Raw genomic sequence first — 17,967 nt, 5'->3', positions numbered from 1 at the left:
ATTGCAGTATCAAGTGATTTTGTATTTCTAAAGCACATAGAAAACAATGTCTGACATATAAGTATTAAATAAACGCAATTATTTTCTGTATTTAAATCTCTGATTCAAAGTTAGAATAAAATAAGAGGATCTAACAAACACTAATTTAGTCTTAAGTGCTTTGGAAATTGTACATTATCTTCTTAACATAACTTAAAACTTTATAAATAAATGCACCCATGAAAATGAATGCGTAGGAAGAAAACAAGAAAAAAGAAACACAATGATAGATGATGGTCTTCGAGATTTTTCTACATGTCTCTCATTCAGAACGTAAAACAGCACATTGTTCCCAAAATGGCTAGATTAAAGGTATAAAAGGGTATGGCTTCTGACATGAATGTCTTCTAACCTCTAATACTGAGGCTATGAAACGTGATGAGACAATTTTATCTGAAAAGTTAAACCATGACCAGTTTGGAACAGAGAAACACCATGTGAGGTTGTGGCTTCAGAGTTTAAAAACAAGTGCAGATCTTACAGAATTACAACAGGGCTGCAGTTCATTTCAAGGTCTGCATAATGGTTCCCCGCAACAAGCTTCAGAGAGCTTGGAAGAAGTAAGTGCATCTCTTAAATACTTAGAGATAACGTTTGACCACAAGGTCTCCCAGAATTTCTGCATACCTTTTATACTTTCAGGGTAACTTCCATTTTAAAATGAAGACCCAACTGCAACATAAAAGGGATTAACCCAAAATGCAGAAAAACATTTCATTTCTTATTAGCAAGCTTATCTTAAACACATGTAACAAAAGGAAAAGAAGAATTAAAAATTAGAGAAATAAAAATTATGGCAGGGAACTAATTTTCATTTGCAAAAACACAACCAAAATTATTTAAATTCAATATTAGGAAAATAGGGACAGCTACGAGCTTCTGTTCTACCACCTATTAGCTGTGTTATTTGGGGCATGTTACTTAACTTCTCTGAGCCTCAGCTGTCTGAGAAACATATAAATAGTTTGTTCTTCCTAGGATCGTAACGAAGCTAAAATGTATATAAGTGCTTAACACAATTACAGACTGAAGTAAATGCTTACTAAGTGTTAGTTATTATCACCAAAGAAAGTAAAAGAAGGGAAACAATAAAAAAAAGTACAACTAATATCACCTTTGAAATTGGAAAAAGTTGTCAATATATTAGAATACAAAGACTAAGCTTTACAACTATAAAATTAGAACATTAACACTAACTAAAGGACAGTGAACTGAACTGGCTTCTATAATAAATAAGTGGCTTTAAGGATGATGCTCATTCTTGGCTACGGGAAGGGGCTGGTTCACCTCTAATCTAGTGAAACAGCCTGGGTGCTCTCTGAGCAGCTGCTGTTTTCCCGTCCTAGACAACTGAGCTCATCTGCATGGAACAGAAGGTTCAAGTATATCCTCATTAAATTTAATTTTCCAAACTCAGCTCCACTGAAACATCAGCTGGTCCATGCAGTATTAAACAGGCAATGAAAAGCAATCGAATCTAAGGCCTGTCCTTTCCCTGACATCTACATCTCAGCTGTAAAAACGCATTATGTTTGCAACCCTCAGTCTTTCTAATCCTGAAATCTTATTTTCTATTTAAAATACCTGAAAAAAATCTCTTATTTGATATACCGAAAAAAATGGGTTACAGGCATAGCTGAAGAGTAGGCATAAACAAAAATTCTCGCTTTCCCTTTTTCTTCTTTTTAAATTTTGCTTGCAGGCAAAAGAAATGAAATTATCTCTTATTGGCATTCCTGTGCAAGGCAGCCCTGATGAAAGGTACAGTAATGGAGATCTGTATCCAAATATATATCTGTACAAAGAAATGTGCAGTAAAGTGCTCAACTCGGGAAACTAATGTCATTTCAATGGTTTCCCATTGCTCACTCAGGATGTGAGACTTTGTAAAAATGAAGTAAATACTTAAACAGCTTCCAAGGATAGGGACAAGCTGCCCTGGAGGTTTGCCAACGAGTCAGTTCCACATGACACCCTCTCTCCATTCGGCTTTCAGGACCCCTACATGTCCACTACCTTCCTGGCTCACAGGAAGTTCCTCTGCTGAAGCTTCTTTTCTTCTAAATACTGGAGCGTCCCAGTTCTCAGTTCTCAGACTCTTCTCTGCATACATTCTCTAGGTAGGTAATCTCAATTCTTCCCTTAGTTTTGAATATTGTCTACACGGGTGATCATCAAATATATCTCTAGCTCATCTCTATTTGGACTTCTTCACCTCAGACTTAAACCCTGTCCCAAAGTTGCTTCTCCTTCAATCTCTTCCATCTCCTCTCCTTCCACCGAGTGCTACAATCAATCTATCAGAAAATCCTTTGGGATAGTCCAGCCAAGTGCCATCTCTCAAATCCAATCACTTACCACTGCTGCTACGAGTCCAGGCCACCATTCTCTCCACTCTGGACCACCGCATTAACCTCTTCACTTTTCTTCCTTCCATCTCTGACCTCCTACAGTCGATTTTTCCCATAGCAGCCAACTAAATACTTTTAAAACATGAATCAAATCATGTCACTCCCCTGCTCAAAACCTTTCAGTGGCTTCCTTTCTATCATACTTGGTATAAAATCTAAACTCCTTACCATGGCCAACAAGAGCGCACATGATCTGGCCTGAGCTATCTCTCCAGCCTCATTTGTCTTGAGTACCCCACTGGCTGTCATATTTTTTCTCAAATAAACTAAGTACACTATCTGCACATACAGTTTGCTCTGCCTGGAATGCTCCTCCCCTAAAGCCTGTTGAAATTAATTTCCTTAATTTGGTAAGACCTATAGTCAAACAGTACCCCCTGGACATCCTATTAAAACAGTGGTTCACATCATTTTCTATAGTTTTACCCTGCTTTCTTCTTCATGCCTTACCACCACCAGACATTATTTCCCATTTTACTTTCATAACTGTTCATTTTCTTCACTAGGATGTAAGCTCAGTAAGGAGTCAGGTCTTCTCTTCCTTACTCACCTGTATCATTACTCACCTGCGTCATTATTTACCTGCATCATTATTCACCTGTATCATTATCTACTGTATCATTATTCACCTGCATCATTATTTGCCTGCATCATTGTTTACCTGCATTATTATTCACCTTCATCATTATTTACCTGCATCATTATTCACCTGTATCATTATTCATCTGCATCACTATTTACTGAATCATTCATCTGTATCACTGGTATCCAGAACAGGGGCTGGTACATGGTAGGAACTCAAATACTTGTTAAATAAACACATTATTTCTAAACTCTATTAAAATATTATTGGAAAATATTAGGTTTATAATTTAAAGTAAAATTACAAACATAAAAGAGTATAATCTAAAGTGAAATACTCTCTAGGCCACTCAGTCATTTGGGTAGAATTCTGTTTTCTAATTTTTATTTGCCAGTTAGTTTTTAAGTTTTTATCATTTAAAATAATTCTAGAGCCTCTACTTTTAAATAAAAATTGTTGTAAAATACAAAACAATTAATCACATTTTTTTTTGGACTTTGTTTCTTCACTATTCCCATGGAACACCAGACCAAAGACTTTTTTCCCTTCTTTTGATAAATATTCCATATATATATAGAGAGAGAGTTTATATTTACATAAATGCTATGAGTCAGTGATTAATTTGTTTTTAAAGTATTTTGTTATAATTGATTTCTCTCTTGCTTCATTATCAAAAAAGCGCATCCACTTACAATGGAAAAAATAGCTGTAAATCAACATTTTAGATGGAAAGATTATATTCAATTAGACTTTAGATCTGTAAGTCTATCATAAAGCTAACTGTTTAATTAGTTTAATTCAAATCATGCTGTGAATTCACGCCAGGTATGCCAAAAGGCTGAAATGTGAATAGGTCAGCTGCATTTCTAAGAAATTCATCATAAAATGCATCCGATGCCCACTAACTAACAAGGCTTACACCTGATTTCACTGGACACAAACTACTAAAAGACCAAAAACAAGTTTACAACAGCAATGTAACTGCAATGACTTGGCTTCCAAACAGAACAACTCATTACAACAGCCAAAACCATGAACTAATTACTGTAATTCTCCATCTCTAAATAGCAGATAGGTAGAAGTGACTTTGATTCAAATGCTTCAAAAGGTAGAGGTTTGAGGACACACAGCTTATGACAGAAATCCCTCTCCGTGAGTTTGTCAACACACAGACCTTAACAGACACCATTCATTTTGTTGTCCAAGTAATTGGTAATTCATTACTTTGTGTTTTTTGAATTCAGTTATTACAGAGAAGGAATAGCTCCATTTCCATAGCCACCTTCTTCTTCCCCCTTGTGAAGGATGCAATAGGTAGAAATTGAATGTAGACAGGAAAAATTTGACAAATAAAGTTTGAAAATAGTCAAATTTGAGATTTAAATTTTAAAAATCCAACTTTTCTCAATTTACATATAATACAAAGCTATTTTTAAACTATAAATACAAATTTATTGTGTTTTTTTTCAGAATTAATGTCTCTTCTATCTCACTCATTTGAAAAATTACATCATTAACAGCTAATAAATGCAGATAGTGACAGGATTAGAAATTCACCATTCTGGAACACTTAATAAAATGTTTGATTCCAGTAAGATCATCACAGATCTTAAAACCCCAAAGTATCACCCCACAGATTACCTGCTAGCTACAAAATGAAGTCTTTTCTTTGTAACTGAGATCTTTCGTGTCATCACCTTAGCCAAGTGCTCAAACTCAATATCACTATGGTGACAGTATGTGTCTTCTAATGAGATACAATGTAAAGTCACAGCATCACCTGCCCATAAACGTCTGACCTAAATCACACCTCTAGACTAAAGTTTACAGAAAATACAGGATATACAAGAGTAAGTTAAATGTCACTGTAAGGAAACACCTGGGCAAATCCCTTGTCTGTTCTCTTCAGAGTATCGATGGCATGGCCAAAATGGAGGACTACTCTAGCTTGCGAGAAACTAAAAACACACAACCAAATGCAACTGGTGAACCTTGATTAGATCCTGGTTCAAAAACCTGTAAAAAGACATGTGGGAAATAATCAGGGAGATATTAATAAACTGTCATGATGTCTGTAAGTTATATTCAAATGATGCAGAAAAAAAAATATATATATATAAAAATACATATACACATACATATGTGTATACAGACAGACCCAAATATGCCAAAATGTCACGTGTTGATTCTAGGTGATCAGCTTATGCAAAATCAATGTTCTAGTCTTTCAACTTTTCTGCATGCTTGAAAAAATTCAAGTGAAAAGTAACAAACTTACGAATTTAATGTTCAGTATTCACTGTACCTGGTTCCTGAATGACGTCTACCTTCCCCACACTGATCTGAAGTATTTCACCATTCTTTGCAAACATCTCCCATTCTGAATCGGTCTGCTGGCAAGATGGACACCATGGGGCGTAACTATAAAAGAACAATAGCTAATTAATATAAACACATGAAAATATCTGTAAAACAAAACAGAGTGTTTAAATTTAAAAAATAAATTCTTACTAAAGGGAAACACAAAAGCAAGCTTCTCCAAAGTCATTTGACTGAGAAAAACAAAAGTACCTTTCCCCTCCAGAATTTAATATTATGCCTATCAACTTCCTTGGAAAGAATGAGCCAAAGTTGAAGGTTTTTCACAAATTATTGTAATACATAAAATATTTTACTTCAATGTCATTGTTACAATCAACCCAAATTTTATCACTTTCCGGATAGTTTTTGGTTGGAGGGTAAACACTGCTTTGAGAGTGTATTGAAGGAGGGCAAACCTCACAAGGATGCCCCCATCTGCCCAAACCAGTGTCAAACCCATCAAAGCTACAAATCTGATGGGCAGAGAACAGAAGAGATCTGTTGCTCATGGGTCCCCAAGAATGTGAGTCATTTCCAAAGATCTGTGGCAGTTCTGAACCATTTCTGAGAAAGAAAGAAGAAGCTAAACCAACTCTACCTGACACTTAGAAAACCCTGCATCTTCAATCAGAACCCTACTTTTTACATTTATTTTTTCCACTCAATAAACACCAACTGAGCACCATCCTAGAAGCGGAGGCTACAACTGTGACCAACACAGATGTGCCTCCTCTCTCCTTGTGGGTCACACAGTCCAAGAGGGAATTACAATCCAGGCGGCAAACGTGAGAACAGAGCAGATGGTACAGAGACACCCAGAAGCTGGGTGATCTCAGAGGGGCCCAAAAGACAGAAGCATCCGTGCCAAGATCCAAAGTAGGAGTAACAGCCAAAAGGGGTCAAGGAATGTTCTAACCTGAGCAGAGAGAACAATATATGTGAAGGCTCAGAGTACTGAGCATTTAAATCAAGTTGCATAAGGAATTAGGACTATTCGAAGCTCCACGCTTAGCCCTAAAGAGATACAAGGATTATGATCAGATTTACATTTTGTAAAAGTCACCCTGGAGCTCTGTAGATAATGGATCAAGGAAGAATAAGATGAAGCAGAGAGAAGAAATGGAAGGCTGTCCCACTCTAATTCCATCTCTAAAAAAGACTAGCAGAATCAATTCCAAGATTATTCTAAAAGGCCATTAATCTTCCCATTATAGCTCACTGTGCAATCCCTGAGGTCCAGGAGATATGGACAAGAGAACATGGTCCAAGAACGATCTGCTGACATCTTTGAATGTGGATTTTTTAAAACACTTGTATCTCTGCGTTTCCAAAGCAAAGTACACCCTGTTATACAGTAAGTGTTCAATAAATGTTTGTAGAATACATAAATGAACGAACTTTAAAGAAAATTATACTCTTCATCTGAGAAAATAGTTATTTTCTACATACTTTCTAAATATCCAAATGGCAGATGAGACTGTGTCAAGCAGTTGGTAAACTGTAGGGAAAAAAAGGAACATTCTGTTATTAAGTATATTTCAATAGGCATTTCAGTATATTGGATAAGAGTTCTGCCGGAGGAATCAGAAAGACCAACTACAAATTGTTCCACACCTCAGCTTTCTCAACTGCAAAACAGGATAATAACAGCAGCTTAGAAGGTCATGGGAGATTAGATGATGCATGCAAAGCAGGCACATATTAAGAATAATCATTAATATCAATTACAACTGTAACATACTGCTTGGTTCAGAGGCATTTTTATGACGCCTTGGCTCATCTGAACCTTATCATCTCACCGTCAAACTGGGCAGGTTCTGGACACCTAAGAGCTAAGACCACAGAGGGCAAGAACCCAGATGGAGGTATCTGTGTGATTAAAATGTCCAAGGGAAATAAGATCCACCAGAGACAGAGGGAGAGAAAGAGAGAGAGACAGAGGGAATAAGAAAACATTACCAAAAATAAAGACAAAATCTTGAAGTACCATTTAATGAACTCTAGACCCTCTTTGCTTTGTTTCCCTAGATCTGTTTTTGTATAACTCATAGACACATTTGCTACATCAGTAATTATTACATCATGCAAATTTCATCATTTAAAAAATCTGAGTCCCTAATCTCTAGACAGACTATTATACAGATTGAGATCTTCGTGAAACTGATCCTCAAATATATAAATGCCACTGAGGTACTTCTAGATCTTCCATGTTCTTTGTAGCAGCTATCCACTAGTCTGTAAGGCACTGTTAATGCCATTATTTCTAAGATTCAATCAGAGTTTATTGTGTTGGAAAGCGCCAAGGTTATCCATTAACCTAGTGTACTCTTTTAGCGGTGGAGATACAGTTCTGAGTTACAGAAGTGGGAACCGGTCCACTGTTATTGCAGCTTTTTAAACTGTAGTATTCTTTGTATCTAAAAGGCAGTAATTTAGAATTTACTATAAGTAAAACAGCTCCAGGGCCAAATGAATACAAAGGCAAATCATGTGACTGGAAAGATGTTTCTCTTTCTCTCCCTCTCTCCGTGTGTATATATAAATGAAATATGCATGAATAAAACTAATCAGAAAGGACCGAACACAATCTTCCCTTACATTTAAAACTAACTCAGAGTAGCAGTCTTCTCCTAAGAACTATACAAGAGCTGACCAGCCCTAACTTTCTCTTTTACATATAAATTAATCCTTCTTTGATTTAAAAGCCTCCAAGAGGAGTTAGTACCTTTATAGTCATGGAAACTGTAAAATACTATCATTTCTATTTAAACTTTTTGAAGGTGATAGTGGCATATAAAGTCAGTAAGCTTCATAAAGAATTTGAAATACATTCCAGATAGCCAAATATTGTTAAATCCATCAACTTAGATAGCAGTCCGATGTTTTTAACCATTTCTGGGAAACAAAATTCAACAGCATGCTTTTGTTATCCACATTGGTATTTACGTACAAATTACACTTACTTTCTGTTGTATGTAAGTAAGGTGGTTGAGGGCCCTTGATTTAACAATGAAGACCAAAGAGGTATACTAGGTTCATCTTTCTATGACTTAATAGATAAAACTAAATCAAAATGTCAACAAATGATGCCTTAAATACAAGTGTTATTCTACTTTCTAGAAAATCTGGATAAACTCTTAATGAGCCAAGGGTTGAAAGCCGTATGTTCAATTTTCTCTTAGAAGACCATTTCTAAGACAGGTTATCATAAAATAGAGAGAAAAAATAAAACCTGACAGCTCTGTGAAAACCATGACACCTGCAAGAGAAAATGGAATTCACTAACTTCACTAGAATGAACACTCCATGAAGCCAATGACGGGTGCATTGCTTGGACCTAGGACAGAGCCTGGCAAGTCCTAGGCCACAGTAAATACTTATTACATCAATGAACAAATAGAAGACGATAGAGATTATCCACAATATCTGAGACAATATATACAGCTGCTTCTTTCAGTGATACACTGGAGGAAGCGATAGACTAAAGGCAGAATTAAAGCCTATTATTCATATATTCAGAGTCAAAAAATACTTATTGAACACCTCGGATTTGATAGTTATTAAATTTCTATAGATAAACAGGAAGAAGAAAAACATTGTTCCTCTACTTAAAACCTTATTACTAGGGGAAGAGTAAGACCAAAACCTAGTACAAAAAACATGTAAGTTAATTTACAAGTTGTGATAAGGCCATGCTAGATATAAACAAGGCACAGTGAAAAAGAACTTTCCTGGGTGGCTGGGGTGCAGGGAAGGCAGAGCACCTGTTTAAATGGTAGAGTGTCAGGAAAGCGCTCACAGGAATGCTCTTCTTTTGCAGGAATCAGAGCGATGGTAAACCCAACTACTGTGAATCCCACAGAGGAAAGGCCTCCCCTCACGTGGGTGCTGGCCAGCTGAGAGCATAAGCGAGAGGCAGCCAGGCTCTGTGCCTTCCCACAGGCTCCCCCACAACGCAGCCACTCCCCCCAGCTTTCACTGGGGGCTGCAAAGCTCAGGCCAGAACTCTAGCTCTGGCTTTGCCCACCACTTACTAAGGATCTGGCCTAGGCCAAAGCTTTAACCTTCTAAGTTTTCAACTCCTGTAATTCATGAGAATGAAAATAATAATTTTTGCACCAGATGGCTGGGATGATCAAATTCTGAAAGGGAGCATCTTGAACTGGTGATGTAAGAAATGTAACTATTCACTGTGATGGAAATGACCGTGATGATGACGACAGCAGTGAAGATGTTACAGATGATTACTCTTTGTGGAAACAATCTGAAATCAAATACTTTGATATTAGCCTACGAGCTCCTTTTTTGCATGTTTTTAAACCCGTTACAGTACCTAGGGCAGTGGTTTCCAATCAAAAGCATTTGGAAATCTGTATAGAGGATGGAATTTTAAACTTTTTTGGTGTCACATGACTACTAGAATGTTTAACGGGCAAGGACCAGGGATGCCAAAGGTTCTACAATGTGTGAGCCAACCCCACACATCAAAGAACTGTCCAACCCCAAATGCCAGGAGTACCCTGGTGAGAACCACCGATGACCGCTCAGAGAGAGGAAGCATTCATTCAACATTTGCTAAATAAACAAATGCTATCTGTGCTATTTATTTCCTTCACAGCACAGCAACTACCAGCCCCTGGAAATCAAGAAATAGAGCTCATTCCTCATCATCTTCCCAAGTTCCCAACCCTGAACCTGACACATAAGAAGCAGTTAATATCTTATACATTCAATCAACAAATCACAACAATCTACGAGACTGCAAGAAATGACAGCTATTTGACATGGGCAAGTTAAGGCAATGATGTTGAAGATGGCCTCTTCAAGTGTAAGAATATTGGAAAAATGGTACTAAACCCAAGAGATCCTAGGGAAATCAATGAGGCTCTCCTCCATTATCAGATTACTAATTTCAATTCTGAGACATGGTCATCCCAAAAACAAAGTCAGGAAAAGTAGTGCTTTACAAAGACTTATATGCCTTGGAGATAAATTAATTTAACCCAAAGACATATTTTCCTCTGGGCATCAGTTTAAAGTACGTGGGTCAAAATTAAGCTTTGTGGATACATTTATTTCTTTGGGGGGGCACCACAACAGTATATAGATTGTATTACATCATATACTTTTCTGTTTCAAAAGAACAAGTCTTTTCTCAAGAACTGATACAATGGGAGCCAAGCAAGCGTTTAAAACAGCAAAGGGTTACAAAGCAACTGAATGAAGAACAATATGAAACAATGGAAACAGAAAAGAAAGCATCAGAAGGCATTTAAAAGGTTAGACAATCTTTTCTAAACCAAGAAAGGACACACTTTTCAAAGTTAAGAGGGAAAAAAGCACAGCAAGCCAATTACAGAGGCAGAAACAGGGGTTAAAAAGTATCAAACAATATATGAAAACACATAAGAAGAAAAAAACTGAATGTACAATAAGACCACAGCATTAACAAAAATGTTAATAGCAATGGGAGAATTTTTCAGGTTTTACAGAAGGTTTCAGGGTAGAAATGGTGAATTACTGCAAATATAGTTTTCACTGATACTTCTCCTTAACAGAGAAGTGTTTTTTTTTTTTTAAATAGAAAATTCAATTTCAAGAATACAAAAGACTGACTGAAAGACAAAAGGAAGTATAACAAATAAAATTTTACAATGGGGCTTTTCATATCTTGGAGAAGATAAACACTGTTAGGTCCTTAAAAATAGATTATTGACACCAACCTAACCAGGAATTACAAATATAGAAAAATAGAAGCTCTGTATAAAGTGGGTTAGAAAAGAAAAAAATTCCAGAGGAGAGGTAGCATATAAGCAAATGAACAAATAAAGAGCTGTCATTCAAAGTAATGTTCAAATTTTAACATTATTGGGAAGCCTCCTAATTGGCTTCCTTGGAGAAATTAAACATATCACCTGTGGATCCCTAATGATCTCCATTTACTATGACCAGTTCATGTGACTCAGTGGTTAGCATGGGAGCTGGTATTAAGATATTTTGTTTTTCAGAAAAAGCTCTGGTAATTTATTGGATGTTTGAATGAATTCCTAGAACTTTGTCGCAGGTCTACAGTGGTACTGAGGATATAAATATTATATTTTTTGTAGTGCTGGATTTTGCCAAAGGGAGGAAGAGTATTACAAATAAAGAGCCACAATATTTCTTCAGGATGAGCACTTAGGTTCTGGAATTTGGATGTCATGGTTTAAACCCTCCTTCGTTCTAGCCTCACTTTGTATCGACCTATTGTGAAGTGTACTTGAAAAGAGAACTTCTACTAAAAAGATCTCAAGTGTCAGCTAACTTCCGGTCACAAGTGTCACCTTGCATCAGAGCCCAAACATACTCCATACAACGGACACAAGGCAAGCTTAGAGCAATTGACTTCTACACCTAGGCTTGGACATTTATGAAGAAGTAAAATTTGAACCATCAACACAGCCAAACATAAGAGTTGTTGGCTGCTGCCTGTTTATAACCTTAACTTGGCTTACACCTGAGCTCTGGTGTTAGTTTTTAATTTAAAAAAAAAAAAAAAGTCATAGCTATTCCAAAAGGAACTATAAAGAAGTTGAGGCTATTAAACCTAATGAGCCTTTTCTGCTATGACCTTCATCGTGGACATACACAAACTCGTTTTAATCAGAAAATTGACATCTAGAAAAACTTCACTGTATAAGTACCTACTGAGAAAAAGAACTTTCTGTAGCTGACAAAATGCAATCTCTCTAAAACTCTTCCGTTATGACAAACATGACAGTCCTGTCGTGCTTACTTTAAATTTTTCTTTTAAATAGAAAATGACTTCCTCATTTCCATTCAAAGTAGTTAAGTGGCTTATTTCAGTAAGTGCTTCACGTCTACAGATCTCCTTAATAATTTCATTGATTTATTATGATACCAAAGGCATTTTACTTTGAGATCTAAAATAGCCTCTTCTTTGTGACCAAAAGGTAATTACTTGTTTGAAGGGGTAATGTGTGTTATATTCTTTCAACAATGTAATCTACTAAATGACTTGCAACTTTTGGCCCTGAGTGAAACTGAGGTTTTCATTCTACAGGACAGCCTGTTCGCAATCTAAATTCAAGGAATCAAAATTTAGTCTTAGACAAATAAAGGAAAAATTCAATTCTATGAGAGTCTGTCCTCAAGGTAAAATTAATTAACAAACAGTGACAATCAAGTATGTATGTCACCTGGAAACCACAGGCCAGGGAGATGTGGTCTTGGTCATCACTTCTCTAACCACACTTCATTTTCCCTACAAGCTCTCCCTGGTGGTCTCTCCAGCCTATTCAGATATCTGCCCACTGTCTACTTCAAGCCCAATTTCAAATGGTTACTTCCTTCCTAGTAGAAGTTCATTTTAAGCTACAATGAACAAAAGCCCCGCCTGCTCCCTAATTCAAAACTGCATTTTCCCACTTCCCTACAAGCAAAGGCACTAACCAAGATTTACCTTCTGTTGTTCAAAAGGGACAATTAACTATTGTTCCTTTCTTTATGACACTAGCACAGTTATTTACCCAGAAAGCCCTACCTCCAAAATTAACAATTATCAACATCTGAAATTTTGTTTTACAACTTCAAAGGCACCATCTTTCTGCTTTGTTTTTCACAATGGCATCTCGGGGTTCTCCAAAATAAAGACCAAGATACTTTGTCCAGACTGGTCTGCCCTTCACTGTGCTGCAATGATTCAACAAGTCCCTTGCCTACGTATTTGTTCTGTAAAGAAGTGTCATTGAATGAGAGCCTTTTCTCCTCTGCAGACACTTTTATGGAAAACGCGCGATTTCCTTGCTAATCTTCTCTGCTTCCCTTCCTCCCCTTGGTAAATGCCACCCACCCCATCCCTAAAACACTTCCTCCCCAAGCAGGGGACCAGCCGGGCGGTGGGGGGATGCGCAGCACCCGCAGCCCCTCCGCGGAGGGCCGAGCGCGCATGCGCAGCGCGGGCGACACAGCCCGGCGCCGCAGGTCGCGGGGAAGGTGGGTCCCAGGCCCGAGGTCGAACCAGGCGGGCAGTGCGGGAGCCGGAGCGGGGGCAGCCCGCACGAGCACGGCGTGGCGAGTCGGACGGGCGAGCACACTCACAATTTCAGCATCCACTCGCCCTCCATCACCAGCGTCCAGTTGGAGGCGGTCATGGGCAGCACCAGGCTCCGTTCCTCAGGCAGCGCGGCCTGCTCCGGGCGGGCCTCCCCCTCCGCCGCCTCCGCCGCCGCCGCCGCCGCGACCCAGGCGGCCAGGAGCGCCGTCAGCAGCGGGCCGCGGCGCCCGCCCGCCATGTCGGGGCGCGGAGCGAGGCTCCTCTGCAGGGAAAGAGCGCGGCGGGCCCGCCGACGGGGCCTTCCCGGGCAGCGCGCGGAGAGGCCGGGCCGCCCCGCCTCCACCTCCGCCTCCGCGCGGCCGCTCCGACCAGCCCAGCTCGCCGCGCGCGCGGCCGGCGCCGCCTCTTATCGGCGCGGGCTGGCTGAGGCCACGCCCCCTCCCGCCGCGACTCGCCGTTGCCCAGGGCGTCGGCTGCCTTGGCAACGGGCGCCCTCTCTTCCTGACCAAGGCGTTGAAAATAAACAAACCACCCAACGTTGCTTAAATTAGAACCCGCCCGGCGTGTGCCCAGGCCCCAGTAAGGCGGGTTGGCGCGTGTGGGTCTTTCGTAAGAGAAACATGGCCAGTAATTTTAAAATGCATCCCCTATTCAACAGTAGCAAAAATAACAACGATGGAGTGCAAAGTAAAACGTTTAGAGGAAAAAACGAAGCGACGCATTGGGCATCCCTTGTTGAAAGGAAGAGGAAAATTTAAGTACTCTTTGCGTGTGTTTACCGAAGTCGTACTGCCTAATTGGAAATAATGAAACCATGCAATTGCATCTTTTACAAAAGTAATTCTAATTTCATAAAAAAACGTTTAAAACATGGGTAATAACAGATAAAGTGAGTCAATTGATAAGAATATTGCCAGTTGTGATAAAATGGACCTCATGCTTCTTACAATTTCATCAGATCCAAAATGAGAATAGCCTTGAATGGTTTCCAGATACACATTTGATGCATCTGTACCTTGAGATCACTGTACCCTTAGTATGTATGTCTGAATTGCAATTAGAGGCTGGGTGAGCTTTCCCAAAGTGTGCTTTACAAGAATTTATTAGATGTTCAAAGCATAAAACTGGATAGTGTGGTCAATATATCAATGAAAAAGTGTGATTTCTGTCCTGAGTACATGAGATCAACCTCCAAACAGTACTTATAGGAGAGAAAGATGAATTTTGCCTCCAGAGAAGATAATACCTGAATTAAGTGTCAATTAGTAGTTGTTCAATTCTATGGGGAGCCAGCCCTTATCATCAAAATATAAGGCTCAAATTTATAAACCACTGTAAATTTTGAAAATGTCCATGCAAAAGATGTTACCAAAAGTCACTAATTTTATATAAATCGATCCTATCAACTCAGTGGAAAACATTTTATTTTGCTTTTAACAAGAAATGACACACACAGACCTTCTATCATTCTTTTCAGTGCAGCTTTTGTACATTCATGCGATTGGTAAAATGAAAAATGTCTTAAAAGTAGAATCTGATATTAAAGAGTTACTATTAATTTTGTTGGGTGTGATAATGATGTAATGACTATATTTTTAAAAATCTGTTGGCTACAGATAGTGAAATATTTATGCGTGAAGTAAGATGATGCCTAGGATTCACTTTAAAACACTCCAGAAATAAAATTTGGGGGATGGACGGAGGATAGAGGAAACAAAAGTGGCACCATGTCAATCAGTGTTGAAGCTAAGTTCACTTTTGCTATTCTCTCTACTTCTGTGTAGGCTGGAAAATTTGCAAAATGAAAAGTCCAAATGAGAAAGAGAATCATTGTATCATTGCTGAAGCTTTCCCTCGTTTCTAACGCAAACTGTGTGTTCAAGGATTGCATTTCTTGGCCTTCAAACTAAGATCGGTAGGAAGGACTATAGCAAGAATTTATGGGAGTAAGTGTGTGGTGGGGTGGCGCAGACCAAGGTATGGCATCTCGGCCTGACACTTCCTACTAATTAATCACTAATGTGACTTGGAGCTAAAACCAGTTAAGACTAAATGTCTGTTTAAATGCAAGTATTAATAGAATCTACTGCATAAGGTGGCCATAAAGATTCAATGACATGAATATAATGCTTAGATAACGAGGTCAATGTTCAACGTTTCTCATGTTTGAAGTACGGAGTCGCAGTTTAAAGAAGGTTGGTACATGATGGTAGGAGAAAGAGCTATTGTTCCGAGAGTAGTTTCCACTGGTGGCACCATGGGGCAGCTGTGGTTACACAAAAGCACATGGTTCCTTGTAGGAAAAGGAAATGAGAAAACAACTTATTGTCCAATGGTAGAAACTTAAAATGCATGGTAACGAGCAAAAAGATCTTGATAAAGCTGGCAATGCAGGGCTTAATATTACGAAGATTATCAATGAGAGATAAGGAGATTGTATTCAGATTACAAACCCCACAATCATAGCATATAGAAGTAATACACAGCAGTTTTCCTATTGAGGATGGTGAAACCAGTATGGAAATATTAAATAAGCTACACAACACTGTAAAATTAGCCCATAAAGTAATGATAGTACAGGAATTTAATTACACAAACAGATTTGCTAAATGCCTTACAGGAACAAGAGGTGGAGGGAGAATTTAAATAGGGCACTTCCTAGAACAGATGGTAGAAGAAACCATAAAGGGGTGAAATAAACTGAATTGTCCCCAGCTAGCGACTAGAAATGAATCCAGAAGGAGCCTTGATAAGCATCTTAAGAAACAGCAAACCTGGGAGCACCTCTTGGTGAAAGAGAATCAACTAACTTTTTTTTCTTTTTCTTTTTTTTTTGGTGGGAGGAGGCAATTAGGTTTATTTATTTACTTATTTATGTATTAAATTGAGGTACTGGGGATTGAACCCAGGACCTCATGCATGCTAAGCATGAGCTCTACCGCTGAGCTATACCTTCCCCCTCCTAATTTTTTAAAAAGCTAATAAACGAGCTCAGGAAAAGCTGCATACAGGAGAAATATACACAGGTCAGTTCTCTTCCTGTACACCACTAAGAATTAATTTTAAAATGTAGTATAGACAAACATGTCATTCAAGAGCAGCAAAAATTACCCAAATAAATAAAGACACATGCAAACATATCAAAAAAGCTAAAGGACTTAGTATGATGGGGGTGTAAATTCTCCCAAATTAATCTATAAATCTAACGCAATATGATTCAGAATCCAATCAAGTTCTTTTATGTAGCTTTCTAAATACCTATCTTAAGAAGTTAATGCTTAAGTCCAGCCAACAGAATTTTGAAAAAGAACAATGATGTAGGTCTTGCCATCTCAGATATTACATCTGCTATAAAGTTACAATAAAATTGGGAGGTATTGGTATAAGAAAAAAAATGATAAATGGATCAGAGTACACACTCAGGAAACAGGAACTGTATATTTATGAATAATTATATATGTTAAAGGTGATATAGTTGACAGAATAAGGTAGACTTAGGTTACAGTAACAAATAACCCCCCACATTTCAGAGGCTTGACTCATAACGTTCCTTTCTCTGTCGTGTAAAATCCTTCTGGATCTAAGAGACCCTCTGGGGAAGCGGCATATGGAGCAGGGTCCTCACAATCCAGGCTGCATCAATCATCATGCCATCTCTGCCATCTCAACACAAGGCTTTATCCGTGATCCTAGCAGGGAAAGAGGAAAGTAATAAATGGCTGCAAGGAGCTTTCGGCTTCCTTAGTCCAGAAGCAGCACATCCCAGCTCAGCTCAGAGTCCTGTGGCCAGAACTAATCATAAGACCGCCTCACTTACAGGAAGGGTGGTCATTTCGTGGGACCTGAATATTGATGCACACTAATAATGTCCGATAATGGCATTTCCAATCAGTGGGAGCAACTGGACTCACATGCAATGCTGTTAGGACAATTTCCTCTTCATCAAGAAAAATAAATATCTCTACTTCAATCTATATATCAAAATAATTTTCAGATCCGCTAGTGAAAAAGCACACTGCAATAAATGCTCTTGGAAAAGGTTTGGGAGAATACTTTTATAATCATCTCATGGGCAAAGTCTTCCTGAATAACACAAGAAACACTGAGGCCATAAATGGATTCTGATAAATTTGCCGTGTAATAAAAACAGCTTTTAAGTAAAGCCAAACTGGGCAAAATGACCTGAAATATATACAACACAGGACCAGCTACCCCAATATTATAAAATCTTCAGTGGATTCTGAATACAATAGCTCCCTCTCTGTAACTACTTGCCCCCTCACTTTTTGATTATACTCTCTGATTACATAGTATTTGGAACCTGGAGAGTTTGTGTCCATTTTAAAGTAGGATTAAATGGCAACCGGGAAAAAGAGAGACATAAACTTCATTCAAAACAGTTGTGTGCTACCAATCTGGTGAATTGCACCTGAAGGGGAAACACAAAAACCCAGTCCCTGAACCCAAGAATAAATACTACGTGTAATGTTTGGTGATCATTACGGATCACCAGGCCC

The 17,967-nt window shown here is 38.5% G+C and overlaps 1 protein-coding gene across 2 annotated transcripts in view; it reads right to left on the bottom strand.

Moving 5' to 3' along the window:
- The window catches only part of TMX4 (thioredoxin related transmembrane protein 4), a 35,918-nt gene extending 22,089 nt beyond the window's left edge, over positions 1–13,829 (bottom strand). Inside the window, exons 1-3 of one of the 2 annotated variants that reach the window (XM_072943833.1) lie at positions 7,354–7,400; positions 6,844–6,892; positions 5,339–5,454 (exon numbers count right to left, since the gene is read on the bottom strand). In XM_072943833.1, coding sequence (XP_072799934.1) covers positions 5,339–5,454; positions 6,844–6,892; positions 7,354–7,384 — 196 coding nt within the window. In that variant the 5' untranslated portion in view covers positions 7,385–7,400. Of the gene's footprint in view, positions 1–5,338; positions 5,455–6,843; positions 6,893–7,353; positions 7,401–13,494 lie in introns of those variants that run through there. The other variant, XM_072943832.1, reaches the window with a different exon arrangement.
- Between the last annotated feature and the right edge of the window lie 4,138 nt (positions 13,830–17,967).

The sequence above is a fragment of the Vicugna pacos genome, chromosome 19 (assembly GCF_048564905.1).
Source record: "Vicugna pacos chromosome 19, VicPac4, whole genome shotgun sequence".
NCBI lineage: Eukaryota > Metazoa > Chordata > Mammalia > Artiodactyla > Camelidae > Vicugna > Vicugna pacos.
Note: the sequence above shows the minus strand (reverse complement) of the source record. Positions and strands in the feature narration are given on the sequence as shown.